Here is a 22,679-nt window from a genome sequence, read left to right on the forward strand (position 1 = left end):
GGGTACCGCAAAATAACAGTGTTGCTGATTTGCATGCATTTTTGTTAAAACTGTCTTCTTATAAGTTATCTGCTGAGCTTGTTTTTGAATATAACCTGGCTTGTTAGGTATCATTAGAAAGATAATTTACTAATCTTTAGAATGACATATTGTAACATGCAATATCGTGTGTAGTTTTTATGATATGTAACCAAAACTACCCCATACCCCAAAGTTTACATTGAAAATTTCAGTAATAGCTAAAACCAAATTCTACCATTTTTTTAGCTTGACACAGAAAATCTGGCCGTTTTTGCTATGAAATCTATTTTATTTGGTACAGGGACATGTCAGAAATATGAAATAGACTTTTAACAGAAAAAATATTGGGAATCTACAGCTGTAACAGTCATATTTTGAAGGGTACCGCAAAGTAACAGTGTTGCAGATTTGCATGCATTTTTGTTTAATTTGTCTTCCTATAAGTTATCTGCTGAGCTTGTTTTTGAATATAACCTGGCTTGTTAGGTATCATTAGTAAGATTATTTACTAGTCCTTTAAAATGACATATTGTAACATGCAATATCTTGTACAGATTTTTATGAAATATGACCAAAACTTACCCCATACCCCAAATTTACATCGAAAACTACTGTCATAGCTAATGTCAAATTCAAGCAATTTTTTACGCAGACATAAAAAATTAGACAATTTTTGTATGAAATCTGTTTTATTTTGTATTTTGCCATATCAGAAATATGAAATGAACTTTTAACAGAAAAAATATTAGGATTCTATAGCTGTAACAGCTGTATTTTTAAGGGTACAGCAAAATCTCAGTATTCCTGATTCGTATGCGTTTTTGTTAAATCTGTCATCTTATAAGTTGTCTACTAAACTTGTTATTGATTATAACTGGGTCTGTTTAGTATCATTGAAAAGGTAATTGAATATTCTTTACAATGACATATTGTAACAGGCAATATCTTGTATATTTTCATGGAATATGACCAAAACGTACCCCATACCCCAAGGTTTATATTGAAAGTACTGTCATAGATAACGTGATCAAATTCCGTGAATTTTTAGCTAGACATGATAAAAATAGCTCTGTTTCGGTATTAAATCTGTTGCATATAGTACTGGGTCATGTCAGAAATGTGAAATAGACTTTTAACAGAAAAACTATTTGGACTGTATGGTTGTAACAGCCATATTTTGAAGGGAAATGCAAAATCGCAGTACCGCAAACTGGCACCTTTTTTGTTAAATTCTTCTCTTGTAAGTCATCTGCTGAACTTATTTTGTGTCACAACCTGGCTTGTGAGGTATCATTAGTAGGGCAATTTATTTTTCTTTAAGATGACATATTGTCATATACAATGTCATTCATAGTTTTCCTGGAATATGGTCAAACTTTACCCCATACCCAAAAAGTTCAAATCGCAAATTACGGCTTATCTTAAATTCTACCATTTTTGCTGCACATAATACAAAAGGCAATTCTTGTTTAAATCTGATTTATTTGTTACAAAAGTATGTCACAAGTATAAAATTAACTTATAACGGGAAGATGATACAATTTAGTAGCCATTTGGATCATTTTTGGAGGGGGAACCCATATATTGCAAATGTATGTGTTTCGGCAAATTTGCCCTGATACCTGGGTACCCTTCCAAATATGATCCAAAAGGCTACAAAATCATATTATGTTCCTGTTAAAAGTTAGTTTCATATTTGTGACATACTTTTTAACAAAATCACAGATTTCATAGATTGCATACAAGCATTGCCTTTGGTATATAAAGTTAATAAATTGTAAAAAAAGGTAGAGTTTCAGATTTGCAGTAATTTGCTGTGCAAACCTTGGGTATGGGGTAAGTTTTGGTCCTATTTCATTAAACCTAAACAAGACATTGTATATTACGATATGTCCTTTTAAAGACTAGTAAATTACCTTTCTATTGATACCTAACAAGCCAGGTTATGTCAAAAATCAAGCTCAGCAGATGACTTATAAGAAGACACATTTACAAAAAAGCAAGCGAGTTGGCAATACTGTGATTTTGCGAGACCCTTCAAAATATGACTGTTACAGCTGTAGAGTCCCAATATATTTTCTGTTAAAAGTCTATTTCATATTTCTGACATTCCTCAGTACCAATAAAAAGATTTCATATAAAGCATTGCCTTATTTGTTATGACAAGCTAAAAAAATGGTAGAATTTGGTTTTAGCTATGACTGCATTTTTCAATGTAAACTTTGGGGTATGGGGTAAGTTTTGGTTATATATCATGAAAACTACACAAGATATTGCATGTTACAATATCTCATTCTAAAGATTAGTAAATTATCTTTCTAATGATACCTAACAAGCCAGGTTATATTCAAAAACTAGCTCAGCAGATAACTTATAGGAAGACAAATTAAACAAAAATGCATGCAAATCTGCAACACTGTTACTTTGCGGTACCCTTCAAAATATGACTGTTACAGCTGTAGATTCCCAATATTTTTTCTGTTAAAAGTCTATTTCATATTTCTGACATGTCCCTGTACCAAATAAAATAGATTTCATAGCAAAAACGGCCAGAATTTCTGTGTCAAGCTAAAAAATGGTAGAATTTGGTTTTAGCTATGACTGAAATTTTCAATGTAAACTTTGGGGTATGGGGTAAGTTTTGGTTATATATCATGAAAACTACACAAGATATTGCATGTTACAATATGTCATTCTAAAGATTAGTAAATTATCTTTCTAATGATACCTAACAAGCCAGGTTATATCCAAAAACAAACTCAGCAGATAACTTATAAGAAGACAAATTAAACAAAATGCATGCAAATCTGCTGCACTATGATTTTGCGGTACCCTTCAAAATATGACTGTTACAGCTGTAGATTCCCATATTTTTTCTGTTAAAAGTCTATTTCATGTTTCTGATATATCTCAGTACCAAATAAACCAGATTTAATAGCAAAAACGGCCATATTTTTTGTGTCAAGCTAAAAAAATGGTAGAATTTGGTTTTAGCTATGACTGAAATTTTCAATGTAAACTTTGGGGTATGGGGTAAGTTTTGGTTATATATCATGAAAACTACACACGATATTGCATGTTACAATATGTCATTCTAAAGATTAGTAAATTATCTTTCTAATGATACCTAACAAGCCAGGTTATATTCAAAAACTAGCTCAGCAGATAACTTATAGGAAGACAAATTAAACAAAAATGCATGCAAATCTGCAACACTGTTACTTTTGCGGTACCCTTCAAAATATGACTGTTACAGCTGTAGATTCCCAATATTTTTTCTGTTAAAAGTCTATTTCATGTTTCTGATATACTCTGTACCAATAAAACAAATTTAATAGCAAAAACGGCCAGATTTTTGTGTCAAGCTAAAAAAATGGTAGAATTTGGTTTTAGCTATGACTGAAATTTTCAATGTAAACTTTGGGGTATGGGGTAAGTTTTGGTTATATATCATGAAAACTACACACGATATTGCATGTTACAATATGTCATTCTAAAGATTAGTAAATTATCTTTCTAATGATACCTAACAAGCCAGGTTATATTCAAAAACTAGCTCAGCAGATAACTTATAGGAAGACAAATTAAACAAAAATGCATGCAAATCTGCAACACTGTTACTTTGCGGTACCCTTCAAAATATGACTGTTACAGCTGTAGATTCCCAATATTTTTTCTGTTAAAAGTCTATTTCATATTTCTGACATGTCCCTGTATCAAATAAAACAGATTTCAGACAAAGCAATGCATATTTTATTATGCCCAGCTAAAAAATTGGTAGAATTTGAGTTTTACTGTAATTTGCAATGTTAAATTTTGGGGTAAGGGGTAAGTTTTGGTTATATTTGACAAAAACTGTAGAAGATATTGCATAATGCAATATGTCATCTTAAAGAGGAATAAATTCCCTTTCTAATGATACCAAACAAGTGAGGTTATATTAAAAAATGAGCTCAGCACATGACTTACAAGAAGACAGATTTGACGAAAATGCATTTGGCTTGGAAAATCGTGATTTTGCGGTACCCTTCAAAACATGACCATAACAGCTATTGCGTCCCTATATTTTTCCTGTTAAAATTCCATTTCGTATTCTAGGGATCCCAAGGGTTCTGAAAAATACAGGTTTGTTATCCTGGGGGGGGGGTGCACGTAGACCCCCTCTAGCCCACGGACTAAAAGACCTGACCAGAAACATTTCTTCTTTTTTTTTTGGCCTTACACCGACATTACATCGCCATCCAATTATCCCAAATTAGGTCCGATCGTGCTTTGGATATTTATTTTCGGTTTTTACAATGATTTTAAACAACAATTAGATAGCGCTTTCTATGCTGTGGTTAGCAGAAATAGTTGAAAAAGGCAATAATATGACACTGCAATTTATAAGTTAAATGGTTGATATACCATACACTACATGTATTTTATCATTGTCATGTAAGTCGTAACTGTGTATGATTTCGTTTATCGGTATTGAACACTCAGTATTCAAGTTAAGTAATGTGAAATTCGAAAAGGGTTACCAAATATAAACATGCTAAAATTTTATTATTTAATTGACATATTTCTGATTTAATCAAATTTTTATCATTTTTTTTGTATTTATACTGTACATGTTTAAGTTTCTTTTATCGGTACTAGACACTTGTTACACGAGCGATGTGATGTGTTATCACTGATGATAACGGTAGTTCTCTTTTTTGAGGATGTGTTGGCCCTGAAAAGGGCCGTTTGGTATGTGTATGCTAGGCACACGATTTACTTGGATTTGGCTTGGCTCTTCTTGGCAAGAGTACTGCCTGGATGTTTGGCAATACACCACCCTGGGCGATGGTGACACCACCGAGAAGTTTGTTCAATTCTTCGTCATTACGCACAGCCAACTGCAAGTGACGGGGGATGATTCTGGTCTTCTTGTTGTCACGGGCAGCGTTGCCTGCCAACTCCAGGATTTCAGCGGCCAAGTACTCGAGCACTGCAGCCAAGTAGACTGGAGCACCAGCACCGACACGCTGGGCGTAGTTGCCCTTGCGCAAGAAACGGTGCACACGACCAACGGGGAACTGCAGACCAGCACGGCTGGATCGGCTCTTGGCCTTGCCCTTTGCTTTGCCTCCTTTACCACGTCCAGACATTTTGTTTGTTTATACTGTAGTGTCAGATTCAAACTGATATTGTTAGACGCGCCATCAGGCTGTTATATATCGACCCATACGATCCTGGTGGTTGACTATCGTAGCCAATGAAATCTTGATTTTTGCTGTACTGGCCAATGGTATACGCTCAAACGAACCAAGGCCATACAGGTGAACAAAGGAATGTACAGACACAAAGAGTTGTATGATGTACTTAAGTAACTCGGATGTTTTCTATTCCGTTCACGATAAGACCCGCTTAAATATAAGAATCCTTCATTTACATACCTTGAAGCATAAATAAGCGTCACCAACATTAGCGGGCATTTTGAACTTCTCATTCACGTCGTTCACTATGGCTCCAAAGACAAGTGTAAAGCTGCCAAGAAAGCCGGCAAGGCCAAAGCCGCACGTAGCGGAGACAAGAAGAGAAAGAGGCGAAGGAAGGAAAGCTATGGTATCTACATCTACAAGGTGTTGAAACAGGTCCACCCCGACACTGGTGTCTCCTCCAAAGCCATGTCAATCATGAACAGCTTTGTCAACGACATCTTCGAGCGTATCGCCGCTGAAGCTTCCCGCCTGGCCCACTACAACAAGCGTTCCACCATCACCAGCAGAGAGATCCAGACCGCTGTCCGTCTCTTGCTGCCCGGTGAGCTTGCCAAGCACGCCGTCAGTGAGGGCACCAAAGCCGTCACCAAATACACCAGCTCCAAGTAAATCGTATGTCTTGCATACACATACCAAACGGCCCTTTTCAGGGCCACCACATCCTCAAAAAAGAGAACTACCGTTAATACTTCTATAGCATTATACGCATTTGTCGGTCTTTTACATTGCATGTTTCCACGTGTACATGTTGATCAAGTAGACTTTAAGCAAAATCATGATTAAGAACAAATATTAGAGCAAGAAAGGCTAAATGCAATCAAGAAAAATTATTTAACTTACGGGACTGTGCATTTTGCAAGGATAAGGCAAAAATGTTTGCTGTAGGATTATAATTGCAATGTCGCTATGACGACATGCAGGTTTTGAATTGTTCATATAGTCAGTCAGTCTGCTTTATAGAAATATACCAGTAAAATAGATTGCTGTATGTTCTAGTGAATTATAGATAACAGTAATGCCGTGGAGGGGGTTGTACGTAGACTTGGTTCAAGTCTGTGATTTGTGAATGTTTTGAGTGGAGTGAACGCAATGATTTGTATTCTGCTTTCATGTGAAACACACGCGCGTGAGTGGACGCACAGTCCCTCCTTTGGTGGAGGGACTGTGGTGGACGCGATGAGTGGAGTGAACGCTTTACAGCGGAGTTTCACCCGGAATCCGGCAGAAACTAACTCACTACTGCGCAGACTCAAACGTGACGCATTCAATCGCTGGGAAAACCTGGCGTGAGCTGCCAAATTCCGGATAGGTTTGTACGAAATAGGAGAGACACAAGAGAAACTATTATAAATGATTTTATTTTTTTAAAATTCACCGACTTGAACCAAGTCTAGGTTGTACGTAGCAAGTACACCATCTACATCTAGACCATATGCTTCATTCTTCAAACAGCATTCCTAGCGACTTTCTCCATGCATGATCGCCGCGCTGCAGAAACAAAACGGTTCCTGCGAAAGATTTATAATGAGGTGCGCGTTTACCAGACAAAGATTTCTTGTTATTTCGTGCATGGTATCTGAGTGAACTAGAGTGACCGTGTTTTGTGTTAGCGCTGTAGTTGTCTCATTATAGAGATTACACTTGTCAAAGGTAATGAATGTTTAACAGAGAATACAGGCCTTTGCAGAATTCTACCTAATTCTTTTTATTTTTTTGTATTAAGTAAGTTTAAACTTTGCCACCAAATATTTTGTTTGACAGTCATCTGTCTTTTTATGAGTGAAAGACCCCTAATCTATTTAAGACACATTGAAGGTACTTGTTTTCGACAATAGTACTGGTAAAATCCTCACTGCGGCTACGTCCCTATATGAGATACTCATGTGGTGGTGGTTGGCGGGGGGAAACGACCATACAATTCATGTGGATTAACAAAAACAAAAAGACACAATAAAACTAAAAAATTTAACCAATAAATAAAAGCAAATAAAATCAATGAAACCAAAATAAAATCACAGCAATGGCAACGACAACAGCAAACGAACTAACTGACAAGAGAGAGAGAGAGAGAGAGAGAGAGAGAGAGAGAGAGAGAGAGAGATCAACATAAATGACAACTTTTCATTGAAATGAAGCCATGATTTCGTTACTAGAATTGTACATTTACTTTTCTAAAGATTTTAAAACTTCATTATTTGAAATGACTGCAATAAAATAACATAAATACAAAAAAGGGCATGATTTCGCACATTTGTTTGATTAGATACGGGATATTTATCGTCTCTTATCGAGATTTAACTTCGCGTAGGTTTATTCCATAAATATCTATACCAGACGATATTACTCTTCATCTCTTCGTCGCGTCGAGTCTGTGAGGTCTCCGACATTTGTCCGATATATCTCGGAGATTCCTTGACTGAATATCGAAAATTCGTGATATTAGTATTTTTTATTTAACATTATCCTCATAGTTTCCTGGATTGACACTGGTCAACCAAATCCCCGCTTTCTAAATTGTGGTAGGCTAATTCTAACTCTAGACTATCCTCGGCTAAATTCCTGAAACACCTACAACAGGCTGATTCATGCGTAGTCTAAATTGAATTCGATGTGAGATGATATATCTATTCTACGGGGTGCTCCTGTAGAAAAGGTGTACGGACGGGTATTTGTCGTCCGTATGGGTCACTTTACAAGGGTTGATTTTTCATCCGAAAAACAAACAAACAAACAAACAAACAGACCCTAAGCATTGGTCGATAACGAAGCAAATGTCCCATGCTTCAGGAAAACCTTGACACGCAACAAAATAAAGATGAAAATCCCCAAAAATGTCAAGCAAATCCCTATTAAACAATGGGTCGTATTTTTTGATACCATGAACATGAGTAGATGTTCTCACTTTTGACGGCACGCCTCCATATGAAAATATCAAAAGTACCCCTCCCCGAATGATATTGCAACTCTCGTTTCTACCTCTATCGGTTTACCCTACCCCATTTGCCTATTAAAATTATGCTGTGACACGTCCTTTCATTTCGTTATAACGATGACTTTGCCGGTTGTTTATAGAAGTCGAAGAATCGACATAACAGAAGGTCATTTGACTTTGGCACCCGAGGCAATGTCAAGTACCAAATATTTAACCTGACATAGCCTACTGCTTGACTACAATTGGATAATAATGCTAATGTATGCATTAATGGACCAATGACATTCAAGGTTGACTTTTTGTCGTACAAGGCGGGAATCTTCAACTACTTAGATTAAGATTTAAATATTAAATTAAAGCTGCAAGCAGCGTTGGCGGGGCCCAAGCGATTAACATGGTTTCCAGTTCGTGCAGTGATTTTATTATGTGCAAAATTTCAGCTTGAAAACAGTCAAGTCCTTGTAAAGAAGAATTTTGAACATCATCTCATATTTACTGTCTGTTTCAATCGTAATCGTATGTTTTATGCAAAATACAATATGGCGGCAAAACCATGTGACCGATCAAATTGCCTTTCACAAACTTGAAAGAGCTCTCACTAAGAATGACAAAAGTGGAATTTCATTGCCATCAGTGTTGTGGTTCTGGAGAATAAGATTTTAGAGATAAATTGCGATTTTCGCAAAATCAAATGTGGAGTCTGAAACTGAGCACGGTGAGCTACCAAAAAGTCTTTCAAAAGTACAAGACATAGTTAGATGCTACTCAAAATTGACGATACTGGAAGGCTGAAATATTCCATCAAATTAATGTATTCATCTCTGAAATTTTGAGTGTAATAATTGCAAATTTGGTTGTAATTCCATTTAGTCATATATTTTTTCATTTCATCTTTAGTGTTCAAAGTTTTACTTTTGTATAATTTTATGACAAGAATGTGAAAATTTAGAAAATCAAGCATGGTGACCCCATCTTTTGTTTGCAATATTTTATTATTCTCATATGCCAGAATTCAAAAATTTTCCATGTGTTCTTCCTTGTATTGCTTTCTGGCCTGATCTTGTTTAGGTATAATGTTTCACTGTCATGAGCGTCATTTGACACACACTATTCTTCAACTACCATGTACATCAGAGTCAGAGCTCTCTCTGTCACTGCTCACGTATGCAGTAACAGTGACACTACTGTACCAGTAACAGGGCAGTATCTGATAGTGACAGTTGCCCATAGGCAGTAGCGGTATTATCTTTGATAATTTTGACAATATTTATGTTCAGTTTATACAACTGCGTTCGTGTTCTACTCTCTACAGCATGTTGAACTGTCCAGTATTCAGCTTGCTAGCACAGCCAGTGTATGTGTACCATGCATCAATGCTGACAACTGACTGTCAGTCTGGACTCTAATTAAACTATCACCTAATACATATTTATATATACTGGCTTTGTCGAGAAACTGAACATTGTGTGTTTGAGCATGCTGTAGGGAGACAGCAAGAAACTGTAGTTGATATATTGGATCGAAATATTGCAAAAATCATCAACGGTTGAAGCTTGTGCCCTGTCACTAGGCTCAAGTCTGATTTTTTTACGACAAATCACACATGTTTAGATTTTTGTCGAGATAAAAGTCATGGAATGTGACAAAATGGAAGTAGATTCTGTTAAATTATTACTAACATTACAACATTTGAATGACATAAAATGGTATTTATTGTTCATTTAATTACCTACAAAAACTTGGAATCGGAAAATGTAAAACATAAAAGGAAACCAAAACATTTTCAAGTGCCCCCTACAGGTGGGGCAATATTTCAAGTTCCCTCTCTACTACCCTCAAAATTTTCGAATCACCGTTCCTGAATTTCTCCAGCCCCCCCCCCCCCCCCCCCAACCGTTTTTTTGTGAACGCAGCCTTGGTAATAAACCTGCAATCGCTATCAGTGCTGTACTGTACATACATGTCGCGCTTTAACAGCACGAAACCTGCTTCAGCACACCAGTTTTTCAACGAATTAGATATCCATTTTCATACCAGTCCAAAAGTAAAATACTCATAGACTTGAGATATTTGTGCATGTTAGACTTTCGATACATTTGCTTTACAATTGAATTTAGCATGGAGCTTTGGTAGCTCCATGAATTTTAGCAAGCGATGCTCGACACGCGCGCACAACGCAACGATCGATGACACTTGGGTCAGGGGTCATCACAAAAAAAATCAGTGCGTATTCACGGCAGCTTGAATCATGTCACGGATCACGGAAATCATGGATCATAAATCCAAATGTTCATGTCTATTACTTAAACAGAACCCTAAAATATAAAATACATAATGTTTTGATATTGAGAACCATCTGTTTGTTTCACTGACGATCAAGTTTAATGCTCAAATATCGCGACAAGAATTGCGCATTTGCACGATATGAATGCGGAAGTACGTTGACTCGGCAGACGAGCGAGCACCTCCTCTGAATCGAATCTGTTTCCGATATCACGTCACAATACACTGAAAAATCTCGCAAATTCATCTCTACGGAAGCCAATTAACACAAGTTCCTAACGTCAGTAAAGATATTGTCTTGTTGCCAGCAATACACCACCAACATTTTCGCCGTTCAGGAGTGCCTTACTCGCTCTACTTTGTAAAATAAGTCGTATGCTTTTGCCGTTACCTAACTTTCCAAATTCACGGTAGACTTTCCGCAATAGTAGTTGGAGATTTTGTTCAATATATCGCGCGTGGTGGAAACCGCAATTATCCATAATCACACAGTCACCTACAGCCAAACACGGATTTCCAAACTTAACCGTAACTTGAACAGCCCCTCTGAAAAGGTTCAGTAATTTAAACCCGTTTGATGGGCCACGATCACATCGGAATGATCGACACCCGTTGCACTGATAGGGAGGTTGATCGTATGGAAGTAACTGGTGTCTCTGCGGTCCGGTCCAGATTCAGACCGCAACGAAATACGGTCGTTTTGGCCGAAATTCTTCTCTATTGGGGCATGGATGTAAAAAAAGAGGCAATATCCTTTCCCTATCTGCTTTTACCTCCTAACCTACCGCAGGAAAGTTGCGATTAACTTCTTTTAACGTCCAAAACCGCTCGCATTCTGAAACATAACGTACTCGACAAGTTATCTAAATTTACCCATGTAGATCGCCATTGTGAATCTCGCCGAAGAGACCCAAGTTATCTCTACAGACCGTTGCAGGGCTGTGGTGGAGGCCGTGATAACGCCGGGAACACAAACCTGAACGCAGGGCTACTTTTACACTAATAAACCTCACGAAGTGCATGTTTACTGAGTGTTCCCACTGTAAAAGTTGTGCAAAGAAACGTTCTGAACAGCTACACTAACGACTGAAATGGTCACACCTATTTTGACCTACAACTATTATAAGAGCGTCCAGCTTTGATTAGCCATTTTACCGACAGGCTGTGAGCGAGCAGCCATTTTAAACCTAGTTTCCTTCCCAACTGACAACAAACAATCAATTTGTAGTTGGTAGTTGTAGCTGCCTTTTAGCTGCATCGTAAACTGTGATTTGTGCATGCTTTAAGTGGGGAGAAGGCGATGTGAGACACCTGAGTGTGGTGAACGCGATAGCGGGCGGGGTGAGCGTTACACAAAGGAGTTTATCCCAGAATCCCGAGGGACACCGCGACATTGCACTTTTTATATGATATCCAATATTTACGGCTACTAGATTATACAATATCGAAGTTAGATTGGCTCGGCTAGATCTATAAGGTGGTGAAATATCCGATATATATCGGATATTTACCCGTAATTTGACAGAATTCAGTATCGCCTAGTATCAAGGTTAGAGTCAGTCCCTGGAATCATGGATGTAAAAAATAGCATGCTGGAATTAAGTCGGGTTTTACCAGAACAGTAAGGCGGTGAAATTTCCGATATATATCGGATATTTACCCGCGATTTGACAAAATCTAGTATCGTTTAGTATCGAAGTTACAGTCAGTCCATGAAGTCGGTTTTATGAAAACATGTACATGTAAGGTGGTGAAATGTCCGATATATATCGAATCCCCGACTGAAACTAACTCACTACTGCACAGACTCAGATAACGCATTCCATTGCTAGGAAACCTGGCCTGCGCTGCCTAATTCCAAATAGGTTCGTATGGATATAGGAGAGACACAAAAGAAACTACGATTTTAAAAATTATTTTAATTTTTAACATTTCACCGACTTCAATCAACTCTAGGCGCATCGTACCGTGCATTTGTAATGCATTTGCATTGTTTGGATGTCTCGAAACTACCGAAAGCGTACAATGACCGGACTATAAAAACGGGGGGATCTTGAAACTTTTTCGCGCATGCTCATTTAAGCTTTTGTCAAATTCCAACGCTATCAACTCACTATGTTGGTTGCATGCCAAAGAAGTCTGCCGTCAGTCATCGGCCGACGTACGACAAAGCGACAAATTATTTTGTTCAAAGAGTAGACAATTAAATGACAAAACATGTAGATAATATGGCTGATATAAGGATTATGGAACCGGCATAATTTACGATGGTGGACATAGTTTTCTCTCGCCTGCGCGATTGCGCAATCGCGCATTTCCGAGCCATTGTCTGCCCTGGTAAAGTTACTGACAGCGCGGAAGTCGCGCACAAAACAAAGCAGGCAAAGACGCCGAAGGAAGTGGATGTTTACTGAGTGTTTCCACTATAATAAGTTGTGCAAACAAACATAAGATGCCAGGTCGCACCTATTTAGACCTAGAACTATGGCAAGAGCGTCCAACTTCTCCGATATTGGATATAAACCCGCGATTCGACAGAATCTAGTATCGTTCAGTATCGAAGTTAGAGTCAGTCCTTGGAAGTCGGGTTTGACCAGAAATGCAAGGTCACGATATATATCGGATATTTAACCTGGATTTGACAGAGTCTAGTATCGTCTAGTATCGATTTTGAGTCCCCAAATCGCCAATAAATATCTGGTAAATATCGGCGACTTCACAAACCGTGCGTGCTGAGGCACAGAGCAAGTCATTCTAGTACTGTTTACTATCGATATTAGAGTCCCCAAATCGCCGATAAATATGGGGTAAATATCGGAGGTTTCACAGATCCGGCGTACCGAGGCACAGGGCAAGTCATTCTAGTATCGTCTAGTATCGATATTAGAGTCCCCAAATCGCTGATAAATATCGGGTAAATTTCGGCAATTCACTGACTGGGCGTGCAAATGGCACAAAGCAATTACAGTGAAATTCGATCAAGCTGCAGAACTTCATTAAACAAGGTGTTGTTTTAATCGATGTGTATCAGCGATTTTTACGACATTAACAGCTGGACTTGATGTGGTCTTGTTTACATTTTTAATCAGCTACATGCTCTCAGTTACACAACACACCAGGGCCACTCCATGCATTGTCATGTATCTTTCTTTTGTATTCGTGATGAACAAGTGAGCGTGCATTCAGACACCTACATATAAATTACCCGAATAGCTTCATTTATGATCCTTGACAATCACATAACAGCTGTGCGTAGACCCCAGTAATTGTGCCCTGGCAGGACCTTGTCCCGCTCTTATTCAGTCAATCACAGCAGTCGGCCACCCCTTAAAGCTAGTGGCACACTCCTCTAAGTACTTCCGTGGCAGTATACTTGACAACGTCATCCTGGCGTACAAAACCTGGGCGCTGAAGTTGCTATACACAAGGGGCCGAGATTAGGGTTCGTGTGACTGCTAGCTGAATTTGACAGCGGGCATTGCAGTCTGTTGTGCCGTCTTTGACTTTCAAGTGTACAATATAACATACATCACTGATCGATCTTCTGACTGACGAGGTTTTAAACTGCAGCCTTATGAACATTGGGGCGACTTAACCGATCCAAATGCCTTTCGCAAACTTGAAAGTGCTCGCACTAAGAAAGATATGAGTAACATTTCAATTAAATCTGTGTGTTGGTTTTTGAGAAGAAAATTTTTAATGAATAAATTGCAATTTTCGCTGTTTCCAATACAGCAAACAAACCTCCTGACTGACCCAAACGCCTTTCGGAAATTAAAAAGAACTACCACTAGAACTATCATGAGTGTAAAATTTTAGTTCAATCTGTGTATTGGTTCTGGAGGAGAATATTTTTAAAGATTAAATTACGAATTTTGCGAAATCAAATATGGCGGCAAAAGCATATGACCTATCCAAATGCCTTTCACAAACTTGAAAGAGATATTAGATGATACATGTAAAATTTCAGTCGACTCGGTGTGTTGGTTCTAGAGAAGAAGATTTTTAAAGATGAAATTACGATTTTCGCAAAATCCAATATGGCGGCCAAACCACGTGACCGATCCAAACGCCTTTCGCAAACGTGAAAGAGATCACACTTAGGATGATATAGTAAAATTTTAGTTCTATCAGTGTATTGGCTCAGGAGAAGAAGATTTTTAAAGATGAAATTACGATTTTCGCAAAATCCAATATGGCAGCCAAACCATGTGACCGATCAAAACGACTTTCGCAAACTCAAAAGAGATCACACTAAAGATGATATGTATTAAATTTTAGTTCTATCGGTGTATTGGTTTAGGAGAAGGAGATTTTTAAAGATGAAATTGCGATTTTCACAAATTTCAATATGGCGGCCAAACCACGTGACTGATCAAAATGCCTTTTGCAAACGTGAAAGAGATTGCACTCAAGATACTACTGGTGAAATTTCAATTCAATCAGTGCGTTGGTTCTTAGAAGAAGATTTTTAAAGATTACATGAGTATTTTAGAAAATCCAATATGGCTGGCCAAGGTCACGTGACTGCATGTGATTTTATTTGCAAATTCTAAAGACCTTAGTTCATGCTTGCTATAAAAAAAAATTTCAAATCAACTAGACCCCTAGGTCTTCTGGAGAAGCCGTTTTTAATTTTTTGGAAAATCCAATATGGCCGCCAGGTCACGTGACCAATCAAAATTTCAAGGGTCAGGTGCACGAGTACTAATTGACACCTACTAGCCCTGCAAATTTGAGAAGTTTTCGTTCAGCCGTTTAAGAGATCTAGGTCGACAAAGAATCGGCAGAAGAAGAAGAAAAAGAGGATTAAAGCTGCAAGCAGCGTTGGCGGGGCCCAAGCGATTAACCTGGTTTCCAAATCTTCCACTGATTATATTATGTGCAAAATTTTAGCTTGAAAACAGTCAAGTTCTTGTAAAGAAGAATTTTGAACATCATCTCACATTTATCTGTTCCATGCAAAATACAATATGGCGGCAAAAACATGTGAGCGATCTAATTGCCTTTCACAAACCTGAAAGAGCTCTCACTAAGAATGACAAAAGTGGAATTTCACTTCCATCAGTGTTTTGGTTCAGGAGAAGAAGATTTGTAGAGATAAATTGCGATTTTCAAGAAATCAAATATGGCGTCTTAAACTGAGCACGGTGACCTACCAAAAATTTGTTTCAAAAGTACAAGACATATATGATTTAGATACTACTCAAAATTTACAATACGGGAAGGTTAAAATATTCCATCAAATAAATGTATTAATCTCTGAAATGTTTGGCGTAATAATTGCAAATTTGGTTAAAAAATAAACAATTAGTCATATATTTTTTCATTTCATCTTTACTGTTTAAAGTTTTACTTTTGTATAATGTTTTGACAAAACTGTGAAAATTTAGAAAATCAAGCACGGTGACCCCCTCTTTTTTCTTTAATATTTGATTATTCTCATATGCTAGAATGCAAAAATTTTCATGTGTTCTTCCTTGTGTTGCTTTCTGGCCTGATCTTGTTTAGGTAATATTTTACTGTCATGAGACACAAACTCTTCTTCAACTACAATGTATATCGGAGTCAGAGCTATCTCTGTCACTGCTCACGTATATACTACAGTAGCAGGGCGGTATCTGATAGTGACAGTTGCCCATAGGAAGAAGTTGTATTAACTTTGATAATTTTGACACTATTTTTGTTCAGTTTATCATACAACTGCGTTCTTGTTCTACTCTCTACAGCATGTTGAACTGTCCAGTATTCAGCTTGCTAGCACAGCCTGTGTATGTGTACCACGTATCAGTGCTGAAACTGACTGTCAGTCTGGACTCTAATCAAACTATCACCTAAATACATATTTATATATACAGGTTTTGTCGACAAACTGAACATTGTGTGTTTGAGCATGCTGTAGGAGAACAGCAGGAAACTGTAGTTGATATATTAGATAGATTGCAAAAATCATCAACGGTTGCAGCTTCTGCCCTGTTACTAGGCTCAAGTTAGATTTTTTACGACAATCACACATGTTTAGATTTTTTCGAGATATAAGTCATGGAATGTGACAAAATGGTTCTAGATTCTGTTAAATTATTACTAACATAACAACATTTGAATGACATAAAATGGTATTCACTTCATTAGATTACCTACAAAAAACTTGGAATCGGAAAATGTAAACATAAAAGGGAACCAATAAATTTTCAAGTGCCCCCTGCAGGTAGAGCAAAATTTTCAAGTCCCCCTCTACTACCCCCAAAATTTTCGATTTCCCCTTCCTGAATGAATACCTCCAGCCCCCCCCCCACCTTTTTTTGTGAACGCAGCCTTTGTAAAAAACCTGCAATCGCTATCACTGCTGTACTGTACATATCGCACTATAACGGCACGAAACCTGTTTCAGCATACCAGTTTTTCAAACGAATTATACGTAGATATCCATTTTCATAGCAGTTCAAAAGTAAAATACTCAAAGACTTGACAAATTTGTGCATGTTAGACTTTTGATACATATGCTTTACGCTTGAATTTAGCATGGAGCTTTGGTAGCTCCATGAATTTAGCAAGCGATGCTCGGACAGCGCACAGCGTATCGATGACACTTGGGTCAGGGGTCATCACCAAAAAAGTCAGTGCGTATCCACGGCCAGGTTGAATCATGCCACGGATCGCGGAAATCACGGATCATAAATCCAAATGTTCATGTCTATTACTTAAACAGAACCCTAAAATATAAAACACATAATGTTTTGATATGGAGAAACATCTTTTTGTTTCACTGACGATCAAGTTAAATGCTCAAATATCGCGACAAGACTTGCGGATTTGCACAATATGAATGCGGAAGTACGTCGACTGTACTCGGCGGACGAGCGGGCGCCTTCTCTGAAAATCTGTTCCCGATATAACGTCAAAATAGCTGAAAAATCTTGCGAATTCATCTTCAAGGAAGCCAATTCACACAAGTTTCTAACATCAGTAAGGATATTTTGCTTATTGGCAGCTATACACCATCAACATTTTCGCCGTTCAGGAGTGCCTTACTCGCTCTACCTTGTTAAAAAAGCCGTATGCTTTGGCCGTTTAAATTTACCCATGGAGATCGCCATTGTGAATCTCGCCGCAGAGACTCAAGTTAACCACAGACCGTTGCCGGGAACAAACACACCTGAACGCAGGGCTACTTTTGCACTAATAAACTTCACAAATTAAGGAAGTACATGTTTACTGAGTGTTCCCACTGTAATAAGTTGTGCAAACAATTCTTCTGAACAGCTACACTATCAACTGAAATGGTCACACCTATTTAGACCTAGAACTATGGCAAGAGCGTCCAGCTTTGAATAGCAATTTTACCGACAGGCTGTGAGTAACAGCAGCCATTTTAAACCTAGTTTCCTTCCCAACTGACAACAATCAATAAACTATTTGTAGTTGGTAATTGCGGCCGCCTGCTAGCCGCATCGTAGACTGTGATTTGTGAATATTTTAGTGGGTTGAAGGCGATGTGAGACACCTGAGTGTGGTGAACGCGATAGGCGGGGTGAGTGCTATATAATATCCCGGAATCCTGAGGACACCGCGACATTGCACTTTGATATGATATCCGATATTTACGGCTATTAGACTATACAATACCGAAGTTAGATTGGCTCGACTAGATCTATAAGATGGAGAAATCTCCAATCTATATCGGATATTCACCCTCGATTTGACAGAATCTAGTATCGCCTGGTATCGAAGTTACAGTCGGTCCTTCGCAGTCGGGTTTGTAAGGTAAGGTGATGAAATGTCCGATATATATATATATATATATATATATATATATATATATATATATATATATATATATATATATATATATATTATATATATATATATATATATATATATATATATATATATATATATATATATATATATATATATATATATATATATATATGATATTTAGGACTGATCAGTTTCTTCAGGCTGGGGGTGGCGCGCTGGATTCATGGGGGGGTCACCCTGTTTTTGACTTTGGTGATGGGGAGGGGTCACCTTGTTTTTGAAATGCCCAATAGGGGGGGTCAGTGTGTTTTTGAATTTTGACACAGGCTCATCATTGCCTAAAATGCTAGTGTCAGCGACAAATTTCATTATTCAGTTGTATTTTTCGGCGCACCCTTCGGGCGCGTAACTTTAATAATCAGTCATATTTTTCAGCACACCCAACTTTAACATATCAAGCATACATACATCAGAGATATCTGTATGTTCAATATTTTTCAGCGTGCTCTTCAAGCTCATTACTTTAATATTATCAGACATTTTTCAGCATGCCGTTCAGGTGCATGACTTTAATATACAAGGCATATATATCAGAGATATCAGGATGTTTCATATTTTTCGGCGCGCCCTTCGGGCGCCATACTTTAATAAAATCAGAGATATCTTGATGTTTGCTAAGTGAAAGTGTACCATTATGAAATCTGCATTTCATATGAAAAGGATGACAAATTTCTGATACTTTTCTGTTCTCTCTATGAGAATTCAGTATGAGAAAGCAACATGCACAAATATTTCACAATATATATTTGATACAGTGACTTATTTTAGAGATAGAAAAATGACAAGATATCTTTCCTTCTCATTGATGCAATTATTTTCCTTTGTGTCACAGGTTTTCTGTAGAAAGATGCTTTTTTATGAACAAAATAACAGTTAAAAAGGCAGTTTTTGTCATTATTAGCTGTGCTTTTATGGTTTCAATGTTACAAGAAAAGGTCCTCTCAGACACTGTACACATCAGATTTGGCTAAAAAAGCTCTCTATGGCTCCTCAGGAGATTTAATTGGATGGTTGGCAAGTCTTTACACCCATCAAAGTTTTTGATTCACTGCTTTTTCCTCTTTGATATTAATGATTGACATCCATTTCTGTACAACAGTTCAGGACATCTGGTTAAGCATAGAAAGTGTGAAATACATTCAAAGCTCATTCAAAATAAAGCTCATTCAAAATGTACTGTATTCAAACTTTAAGATTGACACTTTGAAATTCCTATCTTACAACTGACATGTCAACAATTTCATTAAAACATAGAATGACTATTTAAAATATAAATATATGTAAAATGTAAAATATAATATAATATATATATATATATATATATATATATATATATATAATTTTTTGTCCACCTTTTGCTTTACCTATGTCGCGCGCCGGGGGGGGGTCACCTTGTTTTCGAACTTTGGAATAGGGGGGTCACCCTGTTTTCAAAATTTGGCATAGGGGGGGTCAGCCACTTTTTGACGTCGGCAAAAAATAATCCACCGCCCCCCCCCCAGGCCGAAGAAACTGACAAGTCCCTTACCCGCGATTTGACAGAATCTAGTATCGCTTAGTATCGAAGTTAGAGTCAGTCCTTGGAAGTCGGATTTGTGAAAACCTGTAAGGTGGTGAAATCTCCGATATATATGTCGGATATTTACCCGCGATTTGACAGAATCTGGTATCGTCTAGTATCGAAGCTAGAGTCAGTCCTGGGAAGTCGGGTTTGACAAGAAGTGTAAGGTGGTGAAATGTCCGATATACATATCGGATATTTACCTGCGTTATGACAGAATCTGGTATCGTTAAGTATCGAAGCTAGAGTCAGTCCTTGGAAGTCGGGTTTGACAAGAAGTGTAAGGTGGTGAAATCTCCGATATATATCGAACATTTACTGGCGATTTGAGAAAATCTAGTATCGTCTAGTAACGAAGCTAGAGTCAGTCCTTGGAAGTCGGGTTCGACCAGAACTGCATGTAAGGTGGTGTATTCTTCGATATATATCGGACATTTACCCGCGATTTGAGAAAATCTAGTATCGTCTATTATAGAAGCTAGAGTCAGTCCTTTGAAGTCGGGTTTGGCAAAACCTGTAATGTGGTGAAATCTCCGATATATACCGGATATTTACCCGCGATTTAACAGAAAGTATATAGTCTAGTGTCGAAGCTAGAGTCAGTCATTGAAAGTCGGGTTTGACCAAAACTGTAAGGTAGTGAAATCTCCGATATCGGATATTTACCCTCGATTTGACAGAATCCAGTATCATTCAGTATCGAATTTACAGTCAGTCCTTGGAAGTCGAGTTTGACCAGAACTGCAAGGTGGTGTATTCTTCGATATATATATCGGATATTTACCCGGGATTTGACAGAATCTAGTATCGTCTAGTATCAATATTGGAGTCCCCAAATCGCTGATAAATATCTGGTAAATATCGGCAATTTCACAGACCTTGTGTGCCGAGGCACAGGGCAAGTCATTCTAGTATTGTGTGCTATTTATATTAGAGTCCCCAAATTCCCGATAAACATGCAGTAAATATATCGACGATTTCACAGATCTGGCGTACCGATGCATAGGGCAAGTCATTCTACTATTGTCTAGTATCGATATTAGAGTCCCCGAATCGCTGATAAATAAAAGTACATTTCGGCGGTCACAGACCGGGCGTGCAATGGCACACAGCAATTACAGTGAAGTTAGATCAAGCTGCAGAACTTCATTAAACAAGGTGTTGTTTTAATAGATGTGTATCGGCGATTTTTATGACATTTACAGCTGGGCTTGATGTGGTCTTGTTTACATTTTTAATCAGGTACATGCTCTCAGTTACACAACACACCAGGGCCACTCCATGCATGTCAGATAGAGAAACATAAACAAATCACCACACCTTGCAATGTCATGTATCTTTCTTTTTATTAGTGATGAACAAGTGAGCGTGTATTGAGACACCTACATATAAAATTACCCAAATAGCTTCATTTATGATCCTTGACACTCACATATCAGCTGTGCGTAGACCCCAGTAATTGTGCCCTAGCGGGACCTTGTCTCTTATTCAGTCAATCACAGCAGTCGGCCACCCCTTAAAGCTAGTGGCACACTCCTCTAAGTACTTCCGTGGCAGTATACTCGACAAAGTCACCCGGCGTACAACAGCTGGTCGCCAAAGTTGCCTTAAACAAGGCGCCGATATTAGGGTTCGTGTGACTGCTAGCTGAATTTGACAGCGGGCATTGCAGTCTGTTGTGCCGTCTTTGACTTTCAAGTGTACAATATAACATACATCACTGATCGATCTTCTGACTGACGAGGTTTTACACTGCAGCCTTATGCACATTGTGGCGACTTAACCGATCCAAATGCCTTTCGCAAACTTGAAAGTGCTCGCACTAAGAAAGATATGAGTAAAATTTCAGGTGAATCTGTGTGTTGGTTTTTGAGAAGAAGAGTTTTAATGATGAAATTGCGATTGTCGCTATATCCAATATGGCAAACAAACCACTTGACCGACCCCAACGCCTTTCACAAACTTGAAAGTGCTCACACTAAGGGTGACAGAAGTAAAATTTCAGTTGGATCGGTGCGTTGGTTCTGGAAAGAATAGTTTTAAAGATGAAATTGCAATTTTTCACAAAATCCAATATAGCGGCCAAAGCACATGACCGATCCAAATGCCTTTCGAAAATGTATAAGAACTGCCACTAGGGATAATGAGTGTAAAATTTTAGTTCAATCTGTACATTGGTTCTGGAGAAGAAGATTGCTAAGGATTAAACTGCGATGTACATAAAATCCAATATGGCGGCCAAATTACGTGACTGATCAAAATGTTTTTCTGAAACTTAAAAGGACTACCACTAAGGAAAAAAAATGTGAAAATTTAGTTCAATTGGTGTATTTGTTCTGGAGGAGAAGATTTTTAAAAATTGCATTACGATTTCACAAAATCCAATATGGCGGCCAAACCACGTGACCGATCGAAATGTTTTTTGCAAACTTGAAAGAGATCACCCTAAGGATGACTTGAGTAAAATTTGAGCTTAATCAGTGTTTTGGTTCTAGAGAAGAAGATTTTTAAAGGTTAAATTACGATTTTTGCAAAATCCAATATGGCGGCCAAACCGTGTGACCGATCCAAACGCCTTTTGCAAACTTGAAAGAGATCACACTTAAGATGATATATGTGGAATTTTAGTTGAATCGGTGAATTTGTTCTGGAGAAGAAGATTTTTAGAGATTAAATTGTGATTTCACAAAATCAAATATGGCGACCAAACCACGTGACCGATCAAAATGATTTTTGCAAACTTGAAAGAGATCGTTCAAAGGATGACATGAGTAAAATTTGAGCTTAATCGGTGTTTTGGTTCTGGAGAAGA

General features: G+C 37.8%; 2 protein-coding genes across 2 annotated transcripts; one reads left to right on the plus strand and one right to left on the minus strand.

Annotated features, from left to right (window-relative positions):
- Positions 1 to 4,623: 4,623 nt before the first annotated feature.
- LOC139127943 (late histone H2A.2.2-like) lies at positions 4,624 to 5,331 on the minus strand. Its single transcript, XM_070693795.1, has one exon. It carries the CDS (start codon positions 5,154 to 5,156, stop codon positions 4,767 to 4,769), a length of 390 nt encoding a protein of 129 aa, XP_070549896.1. The 5' UTR covers positions 5,157 to 5,331; the 3' UTR covers positions 4,624 to 4,766.
- Positions 5,332 to 5,511: 180 nt separating this feature from the next.
- Positions 5,512 to 5,897, plus strand: LOC139127942 (histone H2B, gonadal-like). Its single transcript, XM_070693794.1, is given in 2 exon segments — positions 5,512 to 5,527; positions 5,530 to 5,897. Coding segments are annotated over 2 exon segments (366 nt in total). The 3' UTR covers positions 5,880 to 5,897.
- Positions 5,898 to 22,679: the final 16,782 nt, after the last annotated feature.

This window comes from Ptychodera flava, unplaced genomic scaffold (assembly GCF_041260155.1).
Source record: "Ptychodera flava strain L36383 unplaced genomic scaffold, AS_Pfla_20210202 Scaffold_39__1_contigs__length_1403739_pilon, whole genome shotgun sequence".
In the NCBI taxonomy this organism is placed as follows: domain Eukaryota; kingdom Metazoa; phylum Hemichordata; class Enteropneusta; family Ptychoderidae; genus Ptychodera; species Ptychodera flava.

Bases quoted from the DNA above. Each gene is read 5' to 3' on its own strand.
- LOC139127943 (XM_070693795.1), bottom strand. From the start codon at position 5,156: ATGTCTGGACGTGGTAAAGGAGGCAAAGCAAAGGGCAAGGCCAAGAGC.